This window comes from Penicillium riverlandense (genome assembly GCF_028828495.1).
Source record: "Penicillium riverlandense strain IBT 135883 chromosome Unknown utg000003l_segment0_segment0, whole genome shotgun sequence".
Classification (NCBI taxonomy): Eukaryota; Fungi; Ascomycota; class Eurotiomycetes; order Eurotiales; family Aspergillaceae; genus Penicillium; species Penicillium riverlandense.
The window spans coordinates 5,948,914-5,965,337 of NW_026643196.1; the positions used below are offsets into that span (position 1 = coordinate 5,948,914).

General features: G+C 54.0%; 8 protein-coding genes across 8 annotated transcripts; 4 read left to right on the forward strand and 4 right to left on the reverse strand.

Moving 5' to 3' along the window:
• Window positions 1-125: 125 nt before the first annotated feature.
• N7474_006062 (uncharacterized protein) lies at window positions 126-588 on the reverse strand (the record flags this gene model as incomplete). The annotated part of the gene is made up of 2 exons (XM_057197477.1): window positions 126-340; window positions 399-588. The coding sequence occupies 2 exons, from the start codon at window positions 586-588 to the stop codon at window positions 126-128; spliced, it is 405 nt and encodes a 134-aa protein (XP_057054873.1).
• Window positions 589-3,257: 2,669 nt separating this feature from the next.
• N7474_006063 (C1 family peptidase) lies at window positions 3,258-4,896 on the reverse strand (the record flags this gene model as incomplete). Its single annotated transcript, XM_057197478.1, has 2 exons — window positions 3,258-4,710; window positions 4,766-4,896. 2 exons carry the CDS (start codon window positions 4,894-4,896, stop codon window positions 3,258-3,260), a joined length of 1,584 nt encoding a protein of 527 aa, XP_057054874.1.
• A 253-nt stretch (window positions 4,897-5,149) lies between these two features.
• On the reverse strand, window positions 5,150-6,295 carry N7474_006064 (NAD(P)-dependent alcohol dehydrogenase; the record flags this gene model as incomplete). Its single annotated transcript, XM_057197479.1, has 3 exons — window positions 5,150-5,471; window positions 5,528-5,957; window positions 6,007-6,295. The coding sequence occupies 3 exons, from the start codon at window positions 6,293-6,295 to the stop codon at window positions 5,150-5,152; spliced, it is 1,041 nt and encodes a 346-aa protein (XP_057054875.1).
• A 661-nt stretch (window positions 6,296-6,956) lies between these two features.
• N7474_006065 (uncharacterized protein) lies at window positions 6,957-7,885 on the forward strand (the record flags this gene model as incomplete). Its single annotated transcript, XM_057197480.1, has 2 exons — window positions 6,957-7,401; window positions 7,491-7,885. The coding sequence occupies 2 exons, from the start codon at window positions 6,957-6,959 to the stop codon at window positions 7,883-7,885; spliced, it is 840 nt and encodes a 279-aa protein (XP_057054876.1).
• A 1,263-nt stretch (window positions 7,886-9,148) lies between these two features.
• N7474_006066 (uncharacterized protein) lies at window positions 9,149-9,985 on the forward strand (the record flags this gene model as incomplete). The annotated part of the gene is made up of 2 exons (XM_057197481.1): window positions 9,149-9,564; window positions 9,625-9,985. 2 exons carry the CDS (start codon window positions 9,149-9,151, stop codon window positions 9,983-9,985), a joined length of 777 nt encoding a protein of 258 aa, XP_057054877.1.
• A 398-nt stretch (window positions 9,986-10,383) lies between these two features.
• On the reverse strand, window positions 10,384-12,370 carry N7474_006067 (WD40 repeat domain-containing peptidylprolyl isomerase; the record flags this gene model as incomplete). The annotated part of the gene is given in 3 exon segments (XM_057197482.1): window positions 10,384-11,819; window positions 11,872-12,288; window positions 12,307-12,370. The coding sequence occupies 3 exon segments, from the start codon at window positions 12,368-12,370 to the stop codon at window positions 10,384-10,386; spliced, it is 1,917 nt and encodes a 638-aa protein (XP_057054878.1).
• Window positions 12,371-12,518: 148 nt separating this feature from the next.
• N7474_006068 (chaperonin-containing T-complex subunit CCT2) lies at window positions 12,519-14,201 on the forward strand (the record flags this gene model as incomplete). Its single annotated transcript, XM_057197483.1, has 3 exons — window positions 12,519-12,521; window positions 12,570-12,727; window positions 12,782-14,201. 3 exons carry the CDS (start codon window positions 12,519-12,521, stop codon window positions 14,199-14,201), a joined length of 1,581 nt encoding a protein of 526 aa, XP_057054879.1.
• A 647-nt stretch (window positions 14,202-14,848) lies between these two features.
• Window positions 14,849-16,334, forward strand: N7474_006069 (glycoside hydrolase family 76 protein; the record flags this gene model as incomplete). Its single annotated transcript, XM_057197484.1, has 3 exons — window positions 14,849-14,939; window positions 15,001-15,695; window positions 15,744-16,334. 3 exons carry the CDS (start codon window positions 14,849-14,851, stop codon window positions 16,332-16,334), a joined length of 1,377 nt encoding a protein of 458 aa, XP_057054880.1.
• Between the last annotated feature and the right edge of the window lie 90 nt (window positions 16,335-16,424).

Here is a 16,424-nt window from a genome sequence, read left to right on the forward strand (position 1 = left end):
TTCCCCCGCTCTCACTGGGGCCACCCGCCCCCGTGCGGCTATTGGCCCCCGCCGCCACGCCCTGATACCCCTTAAGTTCATCGCCTCCAACCCCGTCGGATAGGGTGGCTATAGTATGATGGGTTCTACTTGGTCCGGTATGTCATATTTTCAGCTTGACCGATGCAATTCGCGCCGGAAGCCAAGGTTCCCATATCACACTCTAACATGGGAGCCGGAAATCCATTGTCCGCAAATTCGACGTACGTATCCCAAATATTAAATTGCGCAGCGTGATCTCCGTTTGGCAGCGTGCCACAAAGGCTATACGAATTTGTTCCGAGGTCACCAGTTAATAGGTCTATTGATGATCGTATTCTATTAGTATTAATGTATAGAGTAGTCTTTTGTTGACTCACCTGAGCAATCGCCACCATTATTGTTAGCGATAGGCCCAGTGGTGCCGTGGCAGCCATAGACTGTGTCGTCGGGGTCAGAGGTGCCTGCTTGGAGGTAACAATAATCGTCTGGGGCGATGACCTCGAAGTACTGCGAGACAGCTAGGGCAGCAAAGAGGGTACTGGCAAGAAGGGAGGTCTGAAAATGCATTTTGGTTTGAGACGGTTTGAGACAGATCAGACTTAGGTTTGGTAGTAAACAAGAAGGTCGCTAATCCTATTATTTATACCTCGTCGTATTGTCTCCTACATTTAGACTTGTTACATTTATTAAATCCTTCGGCCAAATTTGCCACTAACTACGACATAGTGCATCTCCCCGAATCCTGTTCCTGAAGATGAGGAATTAGTGTTGGGCTTTCCACGATGCGAAGTGGTCTAAGCTTAATACGCCCCTTCTTGGCAAGCATGACCAATCTCAAGGCCCTATTGCTGATTGCTCAGTGAGTCGAAGGAATGGGGTGGATTTTGATGTGCTCAGGAAATGAGCTGGAAACCCCGGATTGGTAAGTTTCGTCATATGGAGTCGACCACAGCTTGAAAGGTATACACGTCCGCCCATCGGCCGGTCATCACAAACCAGCCTTCCTCTCCCACTCCCTCACCCCAACGAGTTTTCAGCCAAAGCTTCTTGCCGGTCAGCTGACCTCCCAGCACAAGACCATGTTGCGTTCGGTGCGGGAAAATGTTATGATTCATCTTTTGACATTTGGCAATTTTCTCGCCACTAGAACCTTAATCACTTCAAACGTCCAGATAATGTCCGTGCTCAAATGTCCAGACTCCTGACGATATCAAAGTGTCATTTTGCTACTCCAGAGATGATCAGATCTCTAGCAAGTTGTTCTTTCTAAGAAGCATAGTGGTGATGAGCCCTGACAATTCAACACCATGGTTGCAGACAGCAAATCGAGTGCTGGTTGCAACCGGAATACCACTGAGCACCAGCTGCCTTGCGATGCGAGTCTACACTAAGGCGCGGATAATGAGAAAGTTCTGGTGGGATGACTGTGCGCTTTTCCTCCTCATAACCACTTCAACATTTGTGGGCTGATACTGATATCTGGGCCTGATCTAGTATGTATTATTATAGCGTGGGTAAGGCGAACAGTCACATTGCGATGAATTGGAATAACTCGTCGTCTGGACGACAAGGTATTTTCCGTTACCACGCAAGCATTAATTTTGAGTGAGACACACTTGTTATCTTTGAAAAAAAAAAACTGGCTTTGAAGCATCTCACTAAGATGGACTACTTTATTAGATGCCTATGCTCATGGTGGTATTGGTCGCCACCTCAAGGATCTGTCTCCATCAACAATAAGTATATTTTCAAAGGTATATATGCCTTACCCCCACGCGTCAGGATTTGGGGAGCTAAGACTTATATCTCTCATGTCAAGAGCATCCTAGCTACAGCTATCATTTACATTCCTTGCCTCGCATTTGCAAAGCTCGCCTTGCTCATGCTGTACTACAGGCTGCTCAGTACTGTGCGAGTCTGGGTATACACCATCTACGTCGTCGCGTTCATCATCTCTGGATACAGCATAGCACTGGCGTTGGCCCTTATCTTTGCTTGCAAGCCAATCCAGAAAAGCTGGGATCCTTCGATCACCGGGGGTTTCTGTATCAACAGACCAGGCATATATCTTGCAACGGCCGTCACAAATACTGTCAGCGACCTAGCTTTGATCTTGATCCCTGTTCGGGTGATATGGAAACTCCGCATGCGTCTCGTTCAGAAAATAGGGGTAACCGTTATGTTTGGAATGGGGTGTCTGTAAGAAATCCTCGTTGTGGCCACCTTGCAACGGCCGGGTTCTATAGCCGGTACTGAATCCTTCAGTGTGGACTGTGAATACTGATGTTAATTCTTGCCAAGAACCATAGTTACGAGTATTCTGCGACTCGCAACTTTATGGCCTTTAGTGACATCGTCGGATCCCACGTACGAAGTTGCTCTTGCCGGTATATTCATGTAAGAGCTAAAGCCCTTTTTCTTTCATTTGCCTTCCTTCTATTACCATAGATTTCTGATAAGAAAACGGCGGTTCCGCAGCAACATCGAAGCCAACTTTATCATTATATGTGGCTCGCTTCCGTACCTCCGCCAACTCATTCGTCACTATGCTGGACCAACAGGGACACACAACGCCGCTCCTCTCAACACTCCACCTCAAAGTACCTTGAACTTGGCCACTAGACACGCGGATACCGAGAAGGCTCGAAAGGATTCGCACCACGCCTATAATAGGGGGATATTACATCTGGAAGACGCAAGACGAAATGAGCAATCTGAATCTTGAGAGCGGTGGGAGTAAAACTATCTAAAAGGATAAACATAAGAAGATTAATGTGATGCGCAAGTCGCCAACTCTAGATGCCTTGGAAACAGCCTCATATTAGGAATAGTTCACGAAACATTGAGATGAGCTGTATAAAGAAATTATTCATTCAGCTTTTGCTAGAACAGTGTATAGTCACTGGTCTATCTCCCTGTAATCCTTGCAAATGACATTTTCCGCTACAAATAATCTATTTGGTGAAGACATCTGGGGAGCTGACACGTGGTCGAACTGAGAAGCAAAATGGGTCAGGATCGTTCCATAATGGATTTAAGTGACCTATCACCAGTAGATCTGATAGCTGTTCACCTTGAATGATATTTCTGACCGAAGATGCAATATATCAAACTACAGACTATGAGTATGAAGCCGACTGCCTGAACGCGTTGTCCGGTTCTTAAGAACAACTTATGTTCTCCCATATAGCGGTCAATTTACCGTCGCCTGGCGTTAGAGTGCGGTTATTGTTCTCTCAGGCGAGCACCCCCAAGGGATCCCATCGGGGCAAGACTTTAGGTGTCTGCTCGAGGATGGAGCGTACGTCGGACGAAACAAAGTTGGAGTCGACCACAGCTTGAAAGGTATACTCGTCCATCCATCGGTCGGTCATCACAAACCAGCCTTTCTCTCCGACTCCCTCACCCCACGAGTTTTCCACCCGCCATCGGACCGGCTCGTCATTGTCGAGGAGATGCACCGCCGTGATGACCATCGCATGGGTCATCGAGGACTCTCCACTGGCGAGCCGCTCGGCCTTGTTCATCCCGAGTGAGACATTGAAGCCGAGCGTGAGGTCGGTGAGGTCGGCATCCATGACTCCAAGGTTCTTATCGGAGAACTTGCCCACGTCACAGCCAAAGAAGACTGGATGTCCGGCCTTGAGCATCGCAATGACCGCCTTCTTGAGTGTCTGCATCTCCACGTTGACGTACGTGAGCGGTCGTCCTTCCAGTACGTTACCGAGTTTGTCGACCGTTAGCAACCGGTTTCGTTCATTCCGCGGATCGTGGACCAAACTGAAAAGCCGCCCCGGAGAAACAGCAGGGCTGTTGCGTGATAGTGCTCGTGTCTGAGACCGAATCGCCTGTTGACCAAACTCCAGCGGGGTCTGTCGCACCTCACGAGCGGCTCCATTGGCGTCGTAGTATTGCCATACAAACGGCTTGTCTGGGCTCGGCGGAGGGCCCAGCAGGAGAGTGACAAGTGAGTGAATTTCCTGCAGGAAGTGCTCCTTGCGAACGGCCAGTACATGGGAGGCCTGGCCGTCTCTCTTATCCGCGGCCAGTTTACGGAGAATCAAGGCCTGCTCACGCAGCTTGGCAGTGAGCAGCCAATTCATTCTGGAGCTGTTCTGGGCATGGAAAGCATCGGGATAAAGCGCATGGGGAACCAGCCCGTACTTATGCACTAGATTAGCGACCATATCCCACTGACCGCCGTCGGTGACCGGATCTTCACAGAGTTTCTGGACCAAACGGCTGGAGAGATCTTCATCGGCAGTGGCGATGATCTGCTCGAAGAACCAATTGGCCTTCTCGATTTTATCCCAGTAGAAGAGATAGGCCTGGCTAAGTTCGAATTCACGAAGCTGGTACGCTTTCATCAGCGGCACACGGAAGACATTGGTCGCGGCAAAGAGCCAGCAGCGTCCAGAAGAGCGTTGGTTCGTAATCGGCGCGCCTTCCACTGGCACGGTCAGGTTGAAGACGTGCAGATCGGATTGGAGAGCCCGGCGATCGGCGAGGGCTTGTTCATAGGGCTGGCCGGCAAAAGTGGAAATGGCGAGGCGGTTCTGTCGCGATCGGCCGGTGGGACTTGAGATTAGCATCGAACACGCCGTGGATCTGTGGTTCACACCTTGGCATCGCTCATCAGAGTCTCGCTCCAGTCTTTCAGGCGAGGGAGATTCAGGGACCGGATTCGTTCTCGAACCGGGTATGGCGGTGGAGCTGTGGTTCCGTCAATAACGAAGAAGATGACGGGTTGTCGGGATCAGACAGACGAGTGTCACGAGTACTCCAATCCGGCTCGATGCTTGTCCTGGCCTTGTCTCTCTTGGCCAGAGGGGCCTTCTCCATGACTGGCTCCGGGGTGGAATAGGTTGAGCCCATGCTGATGGTGATGTGTTATTTAGTTACCTGTCTGAATATCTGAATAGTAAAGAAGGAGAGGAAGGAGGGGAGAGTGGGAGGGAGCGGGGAGGCCATACGATCTAGTACAGCCAGTCGGGACGAGCCGATAAGAAGTAGAAGAGAAGGACAAGGTCCGACAGGGGTACAGCCAATCTGCGGAGGCAGTGGGGAAGGAAAGCGCCACACTCCATACTTGCTTTTTTGAAAGACATGTTGATTGCTTGAATTCATGCTACTTTTTGATTTCCACGGCCGGCTTCCCCATCAGATGCCGCTGTCCCACCAACACCCCACGGTACCGCATCTTCCCCTGCTCGAGCGTGGTGAACGCCGCTTGGATTCCATCCCGCGTCATCGGCCAGGTCATGATGATCGGTCGCATACCATGCAGCGCCACAAACCGCAGCATCTTCCGAATGGCTAGTCGGGAAGCCACTGCAGAGCCTCGCAGTCGGATGCCGTTCGAGACCAGCAGCAAGAGGGGCGTGGCTATGGACTGATAGCTGATTGTCAGGAGATGGATGGTTCCATCCGGTGCGACACGCTGTAGAGCTCTGCACGAGTCATCAGATGAGCATCACAGGAGGTGCTTGAAAACGAACGAACTCACTGAGTGAGATCCGGCGGCACACTGGCGCACCACATCAGGTGCCGCACCTGCTTCACACTCGTCGTGGGCTTTCCACCCTGCAAGACGTGGAATTCCTTGGCTCCGAGACCCATGGCCTCGTCGCGCTTGGACGCATCGTTCGAGAAGACAACGACATCGCACCCGAGGGTGGATGCAAACTGGATAGCCATGTGGCCTAACCCTCCAATGCCTGCAATGCCGACTCTGTCCCCTGGCTTGATCCCGTCGGAAGTCAATGCCTCCCAAACAGTGGCACCGCCACACATCAGCGGCGGGGCGTACTGGCACTCCAGCTCGTCCGGCAGTTTGATGAGCATGCTCTCGTGCCAGACGGCGTGGGTAGCAAAGGAACCGATTTCAAACCCGTGGGTGCCATAGTTCTCTCGATGTGTACAGTACTGGTCCTTGTCTGTGCCGGTCAGTCTCTTGCTCGGCTTAGGGGGACTTGAGCACCGTACCGGTGATGCAATAATCGCAATGCCCGCACACTTTCTGAACCCAGCCAAAGCCGACCTTGTCGCCGACCCGGAACTGCTCTACGGCAGAGCCAGCATCGCGCACGGTGCCGGCTCCCTCATGGCCCAAGGCAATGTTTTTGGTCCGGAACAGTCGGTCAGTCCCGCATAGACCAGCGTGGGAGATCTCCACAAAGACATCTCCAGGGCCGAGTGTAGCTCTGGTAGTGTCCGGGACAATTTCGCCGCCCTCAGACCCGCGAAAGATGTTGAATTCGACCGTTTTGGTCATGATGGGGATGCGATTGATTTGAATAAAAAGGGTGCATCCATCAGAGAGGAATTTATAGTGTCGGAATGATATCATGGCGATGGCAATGAGCTGGCTGTGCCCGGAACTTGAGCCCGAACGGTCCAACACGTGTTGACCAAAGTAATAATTGGAGCATATTTAGGGGCGTATCAAATATAACAGATTGGGTATAGGCGGTAGGAACGCGAATACTATATCTTGCTTACCCTGTAATTGGAACATCGCTGGAGTTTTGCGGCCTATGCGATGCCGGGGCCAAATTTCAGGGACAGATGAAACAGCAACGGCGCAAAGTCTCTGCTGAACAGCTTGTAAAAAAAGAGCGAGGTGCGAAATGGAAGGAGGAACGATCACCCGTTGCTCATCCCTTGATAACCCATCTCGATAGGCTTTGGATCCGCACTGCGGACGGCCCCACGGCGATCCTTCGACGCAGCTGTGGGCCAATAGCCGGCGATCCTTTGTCGGAGTTCGCAGGAACCCATGTTTGGTACAAGTCCGCAAGTCCGCAAGGACTCATGAATCGACGGATGCGGACTCCATGAGCCCAACCGAAAATTTCATATGTGAAGATCACCCACTTGCCTGACTTCCGTGCCACGTTCGCACCGCAATCTTTGTTAGAAAGGCTCCTTGAGAAATGACTGCGACTCGCAAAACCTGCCTGGTAACAGGCTGCTCTGGCGGTGGAGCGGGCGCCGCCCTAGCTGATGCCTTCAAGGAGAAAGGCTACCACGTCTTTGCGACAGCACGCTCGCCGTCCAAAATGCCACAGAGTCTTCACGAGGCATCCAATGTCACCGTGCTTGCGCTCGACGTTAGCTCATCCGAGTCTATCGCTGCGGCCGCCGAAGTTGTCCGCAATCAGACTGGTGGGAAGCTTGATGTTTTGATCAACAACGCCGGGCTCGGAATGAACATGCCCGGCCTGGATACTTCCATCGCAGATGCTAGAAAGGTGTTCGACTCCAACTTCTTTGGTGTCCTTGAGACGATACAGGCGTTCAGCTCTATGCTGGTCAATGCCCAGGGTTGTATCGTCAACAATTCATCTGTCGGTGGCATTGTTCCATTGCCATTCAATAGTACGTGATTCGAAGAGAAATTGTTTCCAGGCTCGACGATGTAGAAGGAAACAGAAGGAAGCTTCAGGCTAACGCGCCGGTGCATCTAGGCATCTACAATGCGACCAAAGCGGGTCTCACCCAGGCAAGTGAGGTCTGGCGCCTGGAGATGGCGCCCCTCGGCGTGCGCGTCATGACTCTGCTCACGGGCGGCGTCGAGACCAAATTTCTGTCTAACCTCCCTTCCCTGACGTTGCCAGAGAACTCCTACTACACGAGTATCAAGGATATCATTGAAAGCCAACCAGAGCACATCCCGTTTGCGATCAGCCCGGAAGCATTCGCACATGACGTTGTACGTCAGGTAGAGAAGGGAACGACTGGCAAGTATTGGATTGGGGGCGGTGTTAGCCTCGCTCGTGCAGCCCTGTGGATCTTCCCACAATGGGCGATTGTGAGTATTCTCTGGACATGCTACGTGCTTGGTAGATTAGAGCTTGACTGATGCTTGGATTATAGGATCGAATTTCATTGGCTCAGAAGAAACCGTTCACTAAGCTCCTCGCCGATGAGCACAAGAAACGGGTGAATGAGCACAAGAAGCTCGCTTGAGGTGTAGCGAGCGGCAGCGAGGATGGAGGGCGGGGGGTTATATTGGTCGACCGTTGAAAGCAGTTCCTTTGTATTATAGTTTAGAGTGTAACGAACATTATTAATGTTGACTAAATATTCCGAACATGTTAAGCTTATCACGATCTAGATTCATCCCAATCATCGATTTCCTCTTAAAAAATCGGATTTTGAGCCGCGATCATTAGACATGGGTTCCCAAAGGGCGCGTTCCGTCGTAGACCTGGTCTGGCCTAGGTAGTGAAATCAGAATGGCGGAGATCCGGTTTCCTCTCCTCTAGAGTGTGGCCGCCAATCGAGCGCGAAGTGACATATAATGAGTTGCGTCGCGTTCATACATTATTAGATGATCTATCACTTTAGGTATTCGTCGGATTGAAGAATAGTGCTACTGGTAACAATTATTCCCACCCGTCCCGGCTGCGGATTGGCCAATTATCTCTACTTTTCTCCGGTCGGCCGTCTTCGCCGTAGTTTAATCAGGCCCGCCAACGGAGGGGCTACCATTGGACGACCAGGCTGCGCCAGCCATCGTGCTGCAGCCCATCGTCGAATGGCGGGCTTGGGCCCTGGCAGATCGAGAGTGGAACCCTCCCCCTTTTTTTGCTATTTATTATTATGGTCTCCGGAGAGAAAAAGAAAACCCCTTGCGGAAATAAAACGTGGTGCCAATCCTTACTACAACAGGGCGATCGGATCGGACCCAACGAGCTTGGCCAGCATTCCAGTCGGGAGTGACAGCTGTGACAGCTACTGCAAACGGACAAACACTGAGGAGACAATGGGACTATGATGAAGTAGCACTTTGTACAGTCGCACCAGCCTTGCCACGAAGAAATCAAAATAAGCGACCCCACGGCTGCGTTCGGGGGTCCAACCCCAACTAACTAACCAACCCAATTCTCGCTCCCGCTTCTTCCTCGTCTTTTTCCCTTCTCTCCCGCTTCTCTTTCTCCCCGTCACTCACTCGCTCACACACTCGCTCACCCACGACTGATTTCGACTTCGTATCCTTTTGATCCACGCCTGTTCCAGCATGGGCTGCTGCTGATCTGGCCCTAGTCCGTCTCCACGTGAAATCCGCCAGGGTCCATTCTTTGCCATCCAGTCTGCCTTGAAACCGCTCTCTCCTGTAACCATGTGGCTCACCAAGGGCCTCCTCCTGCTGGCGCTTTACACCGCGCCCAGCATCGCCGCCTCTATTCTCCCAACCGCCGCTTCCTCCACCTTCCCGGCGTGCGGCCTGAGCTGCGCTGTCTTGACAGCAGCCCAGCAAAGCTGCGAGGGCAATCCCGAGCAGTCCACCTGGGTCTCCTGCTTCTGCACGTCGAGCTTGCTGCAGAACTTCAAATCCTCCGGCGCCGCCTGTAACACTTGCAGCAGCTCCGACCAGCAGCTTCTCTCGACCTGGTACACCGACTACTGTAACTCGGGCGGCCAAGTCGATGATGGAAGCAGCGGCGCCGTCGCCACTGCCACCTCCTCGTCAGGTGCAACCGCGACGTCGGCCGCGGCGGCCTCCGCTTCGCCGTCGGGCCAGGCCACACCAACCTGGTATGTATTGTTTTTGGTTAATCGCAGTCCCAGAAAAATCGATTATTAATGTTCGCGCAGGTGGAGCACCCACTATCGCTGGGTGATCATGTTGATCGTCCTCGTCATCGGCTTCAGCGCCATAGCCGTCGGCGGCGTCTTCCTCAAGCGTCGTTACGACGCCAAACGACCCAATCTATACCACGGCGGCAACAACAACAGCAACATGCTCTACGATCGCAACTCGGGCGTGCTCAGTCCTGCGCCCGGCTCGATCGGCCCTGGCGGCAGTAATATCTGGGGCGCGTCTCCGACCCCCGGACAGTCGCGGGGTGGCTCGCGCGCCGACATACCCATGGGCGCCACCGGTCCAAGTGGTCGTTCGCGTCTGCACAAGATGTCCATGTCCGACGATGTGGAGATCCGTGAGGTTCCGCGGTGACCATGCTGATTTCGTGAGGCGGGTTGTCGCTCAATATAAGTCTGGATTGGGTGCGGACCGTCCCTTCTGCTTCCTTGCATCGGTCGGCGTTTTGGGTTGTCGGGTTGTTTTTACTACGCTGGATGATGCATGCTCGACTCTTTTCTTCGGGCGCGCGTCGTTACTGAGTTTTTGATTTTGGCTGGTTATCTGGATCTTTTGTCTCATTTCTGTGTGTTCTGTTTGTGCTTTCTATCCACTATGTCGTGCATGCTTACTTACGCCTATAATTCTCGACCCATGGCCGGTTGGAATGACGAGTACATAGCTGCGCGATTGGTACGCAGGCTTTAGCCTTTGCGCTATGGAAATCTTTGCAATATCTTTGGTCTCGTAGATGCTGTCTTATTTATACAAGTTCAAGAGATGGAGATGCTGACGATCTTGATATCGACCTCGGGCTTCTCGTCTTTAGTTTTGACGTTCTCGATCTTGTGCACAATGTCCAGACCCTGGACCGCACGACCAAAAACGGTATGCTTGTTGTCCAGCCAGGGCGTCTTCTCCGTCGTAATGAAGAACTGGCTACCATTCGTATTCGGCCCCGCGTTGGCCATCGAGAGTGTGTAGGGCTTGTCGTGTTTCAGACTCGAGAACTCGTCCGCAAACTCGCCTCCCCAGATGGACTCGCCGCCCGTTCCGTCACCTTGAGGGTCGCCTCCCTGGATCATGAATTTGCGAATCACCCGGTGGAAGATCGTGTTGTTATAGTAGCCCTTCCGTGCATGCGTCACAAAGTTCTCGACCGTCCGTGGGGCGGCCGAAGGGAACAGGCGCAGATGAATATCGCCCATCGTCGTGTGCAGAATGGCAGCCGTGCCACTTTCGCCCGTCTTGGCCGCAGCCGCACCGGTGCCGCCAGCGGCCTGTGTAGGTTTCTCGTTCTGGACGTCGCGACTTGATCGTGAAATGTCCGTTTCGTTGGTGAACATGTAGAAACGCAACTTGGCGAACCCCGTAGACACGAGAATTGGATCGCGCTCCTCCGCTTCCTGGAGAAGTGGGTTGCTGCTGGCAGCCATTGAGACCGTCACCACCCCTTTCCGTTGCGGCTGGCCCTGATAGAGGGCCAGGTTCAAAGCGCGGAAGGGCTCTTCACGTCCGTAGACTCGCACCACGCGGTTCGTATACGTATTGATGCACTTGATCCCGTAAAGAGACCCGTACATCAGAAAGTGGCCGGACTCGTCAAATGTGACATTGACCTTGTTGCGTGTCGGCTCCCCTTCCAGTTCCCGTTCGACTCCGAGCCGCCGCCCGAATTCCACCGCATCCAGAGTGTACGGCGCAGTCCCGGCTTGCTGCATATCCGTGATTGTTGCCAGCGACTCGTCGTAGGTACGGTAGAGCTTTCCCGTCGCAAAGTCGAAGACGCGCACCTGGCGGTCTGGGAATGAAACCGTGGCGAATTGGTCACCGGACGGTGAGATTGTGATCGCTGTCGGCGTAGACTTGGCCTTCTTGAACGCAAATAAATTCGTTGATGACTTCAACTCGAAGACATTGTCTGGTTTCTCAAATGATCCGTCCCCAGCACGCCAGTACTCAACCATTCCGGACTCGTCCGCTGAGACGACGCAATCGTATGCGTTGTTAAAGGCCAAGGACACCACGGGGCTGCGATGAATGGCTGTCACGGTGTGGAGCGGTTGGGGGTTTTCGCCACGGCCGTCAAACACCTGCACTGTACTGCTCGATTCGTCGGTCACTGCCAACAGCGGCAGAGAAGCTCCGCGCCGGTGTACCCAGCAGACACACCGTGGCATGAACTCGAGCGTATACATCGACAAAAGATCTACCGCGGTCAGCAATAAGGTCAATTGGGCCCATGCCAGACTGGGACTCACCGAAAGTAATCACATCGAAAATTTTGACCGTCTTATCAGCCCCAGCGGTCGCAAAACTGCGGCCATCGGCGCTGACGCTGACACTCCGAATCTCGCCCGGATGCGCGCGAAACTCCTTGACGAACTCGATCCCTTCAGCCATCTTCTTCCAAAACTTGACCACCCCGTCCACAGAGCTCGTGATCACAAAGTCGGTGAATGGCGTGACGGTCACGAAGGACAATTGCTCCTTGTGCATGAGCGACTTGGAGTATCGCGCCGAGGCTGGCAGTGCCTTCACATAGACTTTCTCAAAGGGCAGCTTCCGTCGCTTCTTTTGGGGAGCTACCTCGGAGGGCAGCGCAGGACCAAAGTCATCGTCGGAGGAGTCGTCGGCGCCTAATGAATGACAGAGGTCAGTCTCCATGTCGAATTGGGCTGAGGGTTAACACTCACCATTCTCGTCCGCGTCGACAGCCGAGTGCGGTCGCTTGCTGGAGGGATTGGCAGCATCTGCCATGGTTCGTGAGGGGATACAAGTGTGAGAAGAATAAATGTGGAGAAGGGAAGCAAGAAGAAGAAATGCGGGCGGTGAAAGCCACCAAACCAATTTCTCCTGTCCCTTCCCCCGCTGCAACAATAATCAACACCAACATTGACTGGCAACCATGGTATGCGACCTCTGTGTCTGACACTTTATCAATCACTGACTTGTCCAGGCGTCCTTCGGCAATCCCACACAGATCTTTGCCGACGATGTCGTCGAGGAGAAGGGTGAGAACGCCCGTCTGTCCGCCTTTGTGGGCGCCATCGCCGTCGGAGACCTCGTGAAGAGCACGCTGGGCCCGAAGGGCATGGACAAGATCCTACAATCTGCGTACGTGCAAAACCAGACAATCAGGAACAAACACTGACATGGCGAGGGGCACAGGTCGACCGGCGATATCCTCGTGACAAATGACGGTGCTACGATTCTCAAGTCAATCGCTTTGGACAACGCTGCGGCGAAGGTCCTGGTCAATATTTCCAAGGTTCAGGACGATGAAGTGGGTGATGGCACAACCTCTGTCACCGTGCTGGCCGCCGAGCTCCTGCGCGAGGCCGAGAAGTTGGTCAGCAGCAAGATCCATCCCCAGACCATCATCGAAGGTTACCGGATCGCCAGCCGGGCTGCCCTCGCCGCTCTCGAGTCAGTAGCCGTCGACCGCAGCCAGGACCCAGAGTCTTTCCGCAAGGACTTGCACTCGATCGCCCGCACGACTCTTAGCTCCAAGGTGCTGGCCCAAGATCGGGACCACTTTGCTCGGTTGGCTTGTGAGGCCGTTTTGCGTCTCAAAGGCTCGACCGACCTCAGCCACATCCAAGTGATTAAAAAGGCGGGTGGAAAGCTGAGCGACTCCTACCTCGACGAGGGTTTTATTCTGGACAAGAAGATCGGTGTCAACCAGCCCAAGCGACTGGAGAATGCCAAGATCCTCGTGGCCAACACCGCCATGGATACGGATAAGGTCAAGATCTTTGGAGCTCGGGTCAAAGTCGAGTCAACAGGCAAATTAGCCGAGTTGGAGAAGGCAGAGCGCGAGAAGATGCGTGCCAAGGTGGAGCGGATCAAGGCTCATGGCATCAACTGCTTCGTCAACCGCCAACTCATCTACAACTGGCCGGAGCAGCTGTTCACCGAAGCCGGGATCATGTCCATTGAGCACGCCGACTTTGATGGCATTGAGCGCTTGGCGCTGGTGACGGGCGGCGAAATCGCCTCCACCTTTGACCACCCGGATCAGGTGAAGCTCGGCGGGTGCGACCTGATCGAGGAGGTGATCATTGGCGAGGACACCCTGATCAAGTTCTCTGGTGTGGCCGCCGGCCAGGCGTGCACCATCGTGCTCCGCGGCGCCACAGAGCAGCTGCTGGACGAGGCCGAGCGATCGCTCCACGACGCCCTGGCCGTGCTGTCTCAGACGATCAAGGACCCCCGTGTTACGCTTGGCGGTGGGTGCGCCGAGATGGTTATGGCCAAGGCCGTGGAACAGGCTGCGCAGAACACCACTGGCAAGAAGCAGCTGGCAGTGGATTCCTTTGCCCAGGCGCTAAAGCAGCTGCCAACCATCCTGGCGGACAATGCTGGACTGGACTCGAGCGACCTGGTGACCCGCCTGCGTCAGGCAATCAACAACGGCATGACCAGCTCCGGGCTGGATCTGCTGACGCCCGGCGGTGGCATTGCGGACATGCGTGAACTCGGCGTGGTGGAGGCCTACAAGTTGAAGAAGGCGGTGGTGTCGTCGGCTTCGGAGGCCGCTGAGGTATGTCCACTCTTCCCTCTGCTATTTGGATTGTATATGTACTAACCCGGCTCTAGCTGCTTCTGCGTGTGGACAACATCATTCGCGCGGCTCCCCGCCGGCGGGAGCGGATGTAATAGATATGTTTTAACTGCCTCGATCCAAAAATGAATACATAGATTTGTGCCTGTGGAATGTGGCCCCCGGTCCACGTGGTTTACTCCGTAGCCTCATGAATGCACGGCGCCGATGATCTATCGGCAGGTACATACTCCTGGACCCGAAGAAAATCAATAGGGGCGGGATTATTATTTGGTTGGTGGGTCACCCAGTCCGACAAGTGTAGCCGTCATCGGTATCTTGTTTGTAGTATAGGGAGTACCGGATGTCGAAAATGCAGTGAAACTCCATCACCGCGTCATCCTATTCCGATCGAGATGATATGTAATACAGAATAGTACTACTCGTGAATGTGCTCTATTGAATCAAGCTCAATTAAAGTCGGCGCTTGTGTGGGCCTGAGCACCCGCGGATCCACCGAACTCAACAGTATACTTCCTGTGCTATACCTCCGGTTCACTGCGGCTACCTTACCCATGGCTCCGTCATTCACTCGCTCACACACTCTCTTTTTTACTGCCGCTTCCCTCTTTCTTCCTCTCTCTACGACTCACTCCCGTTTCAATGCTTCTCTCTCCCTCCGAATCCTCCTGATGATTCGGTCGCAGTGGCTTTCTCCCCTCTTGGCCGGCCTGCTCGCCGTCCCGGCCGCTCTTGCCATTGACCTCAACATTGACAATCCCGGTTTGTACTACTCTCTACAGCCCATGGGCCATTGCCCGTGGCTAATTGTATACTCTGGCAGATTCCCTCAAGGATGTGGCCAAGCAGGCCGCGACTGACATGATCGCCTACTACAACGGCCGCGCATCCAGCAACATCCCCGGTAAAATGGACGGCACCTGGTGGGAAGGTGGTGCCATGTTCATGACCCTCATCCAGTACTGGTACTGGACCGGCGACGGTCAGTTCAACGGCATCGTTCAGGACGGCATGTACTTTCAAAAGGGCAATAACGACTACTTCCCATCCAACTACAGCCAGTACCTCGGCAACGACGACCAAGTCTTTTGGGGTTTGGCCGCCATGACCGCGGCGGAACTGAATTTCCCGGAGCAGGATAGCGAGCCGTCGTGGCTGGCACTCGCTCAAGGGGTCTTCAACACCCAGGTGCCGCGCTGGGATACCAGTAGCTGCCGTGGTGGGATGCGTTGGCAGATCTGGCCCTGGCAGGACGGATACACCACCAAGAACGCCATCTCCAACGGAGGGCTGTTTCAGCTCGCGGCTCGTCTGGCCCGGTTCACCAGCAACCACACCTATGCCGACTGGGCGGAACGCATCTGGGACTGGAGCGCCACAACCCCATTGTTGAGCGAGTCCGTTTGGACCATCGCCGACACGACCTCGTGTGCCTCTCAATGCACCGATCACGGCGATTTCCAATGGAGCTACAATTACGGCACCTACATCAGCGGGGCTGCCTACATGTACAACTACGTATGTTCCTCGAGAGTCGGAATGCAACCATAGCTAACCCAGGATTAGACGGATGGTGCGGAGAAGTGGAAGGATGGAATCAACGGGCTGTGGGGGACCTCACAGCAGTTCTTTCCGACCATAGGGTTTGACGGAGATGAGGGCAACACCATGGCCGAGATCAGCTGCGAGCTCGGCGAGAACTGTGACCGCAATCAGTCCTGCTTCAAGGCATTCTTTTCCACCTGGCTCGCCTTCATGACCACCCTCGTACCCTTCACCGCCGAGCAGGTGATGGCCAAGCTCCGGACGAGTGCGCAGGGAGCCGCCAAGCAATGTTCAGGCGGTACCAACGGCCAACAGTGCGGGCGGCGGTGGTACCAGTCGACCTGGGACGGCACGCAGGGTTTAGAGCAGCAGATGAGCGCGCTAGGTATCTTCTCCGCAAGCCTGGTTGACGACCAACAAGCGCCCCTGACGGCAACGACGGGCGGAACTTCGAAGAGCAACCCAGGTGCAGGAACCGATAACTCGGACAATGATGATGTCCCGCGGTTGCGACCCATAGGCACGAGCGACCAGGCTGGCGCGGGTATCGTGACTGTCATGTTTGTGGCTGGATGGGTGCTGGCTGTGACGTGGATGATCCGGGGCGATTGAGGGAGGTCAAGATATCTCTGCCTGCCGGTGTATGTGAATGTCTGTCTGGATCTACCATGGCGTTTCTTGTGAATCGGAGTTGTGCGGAAC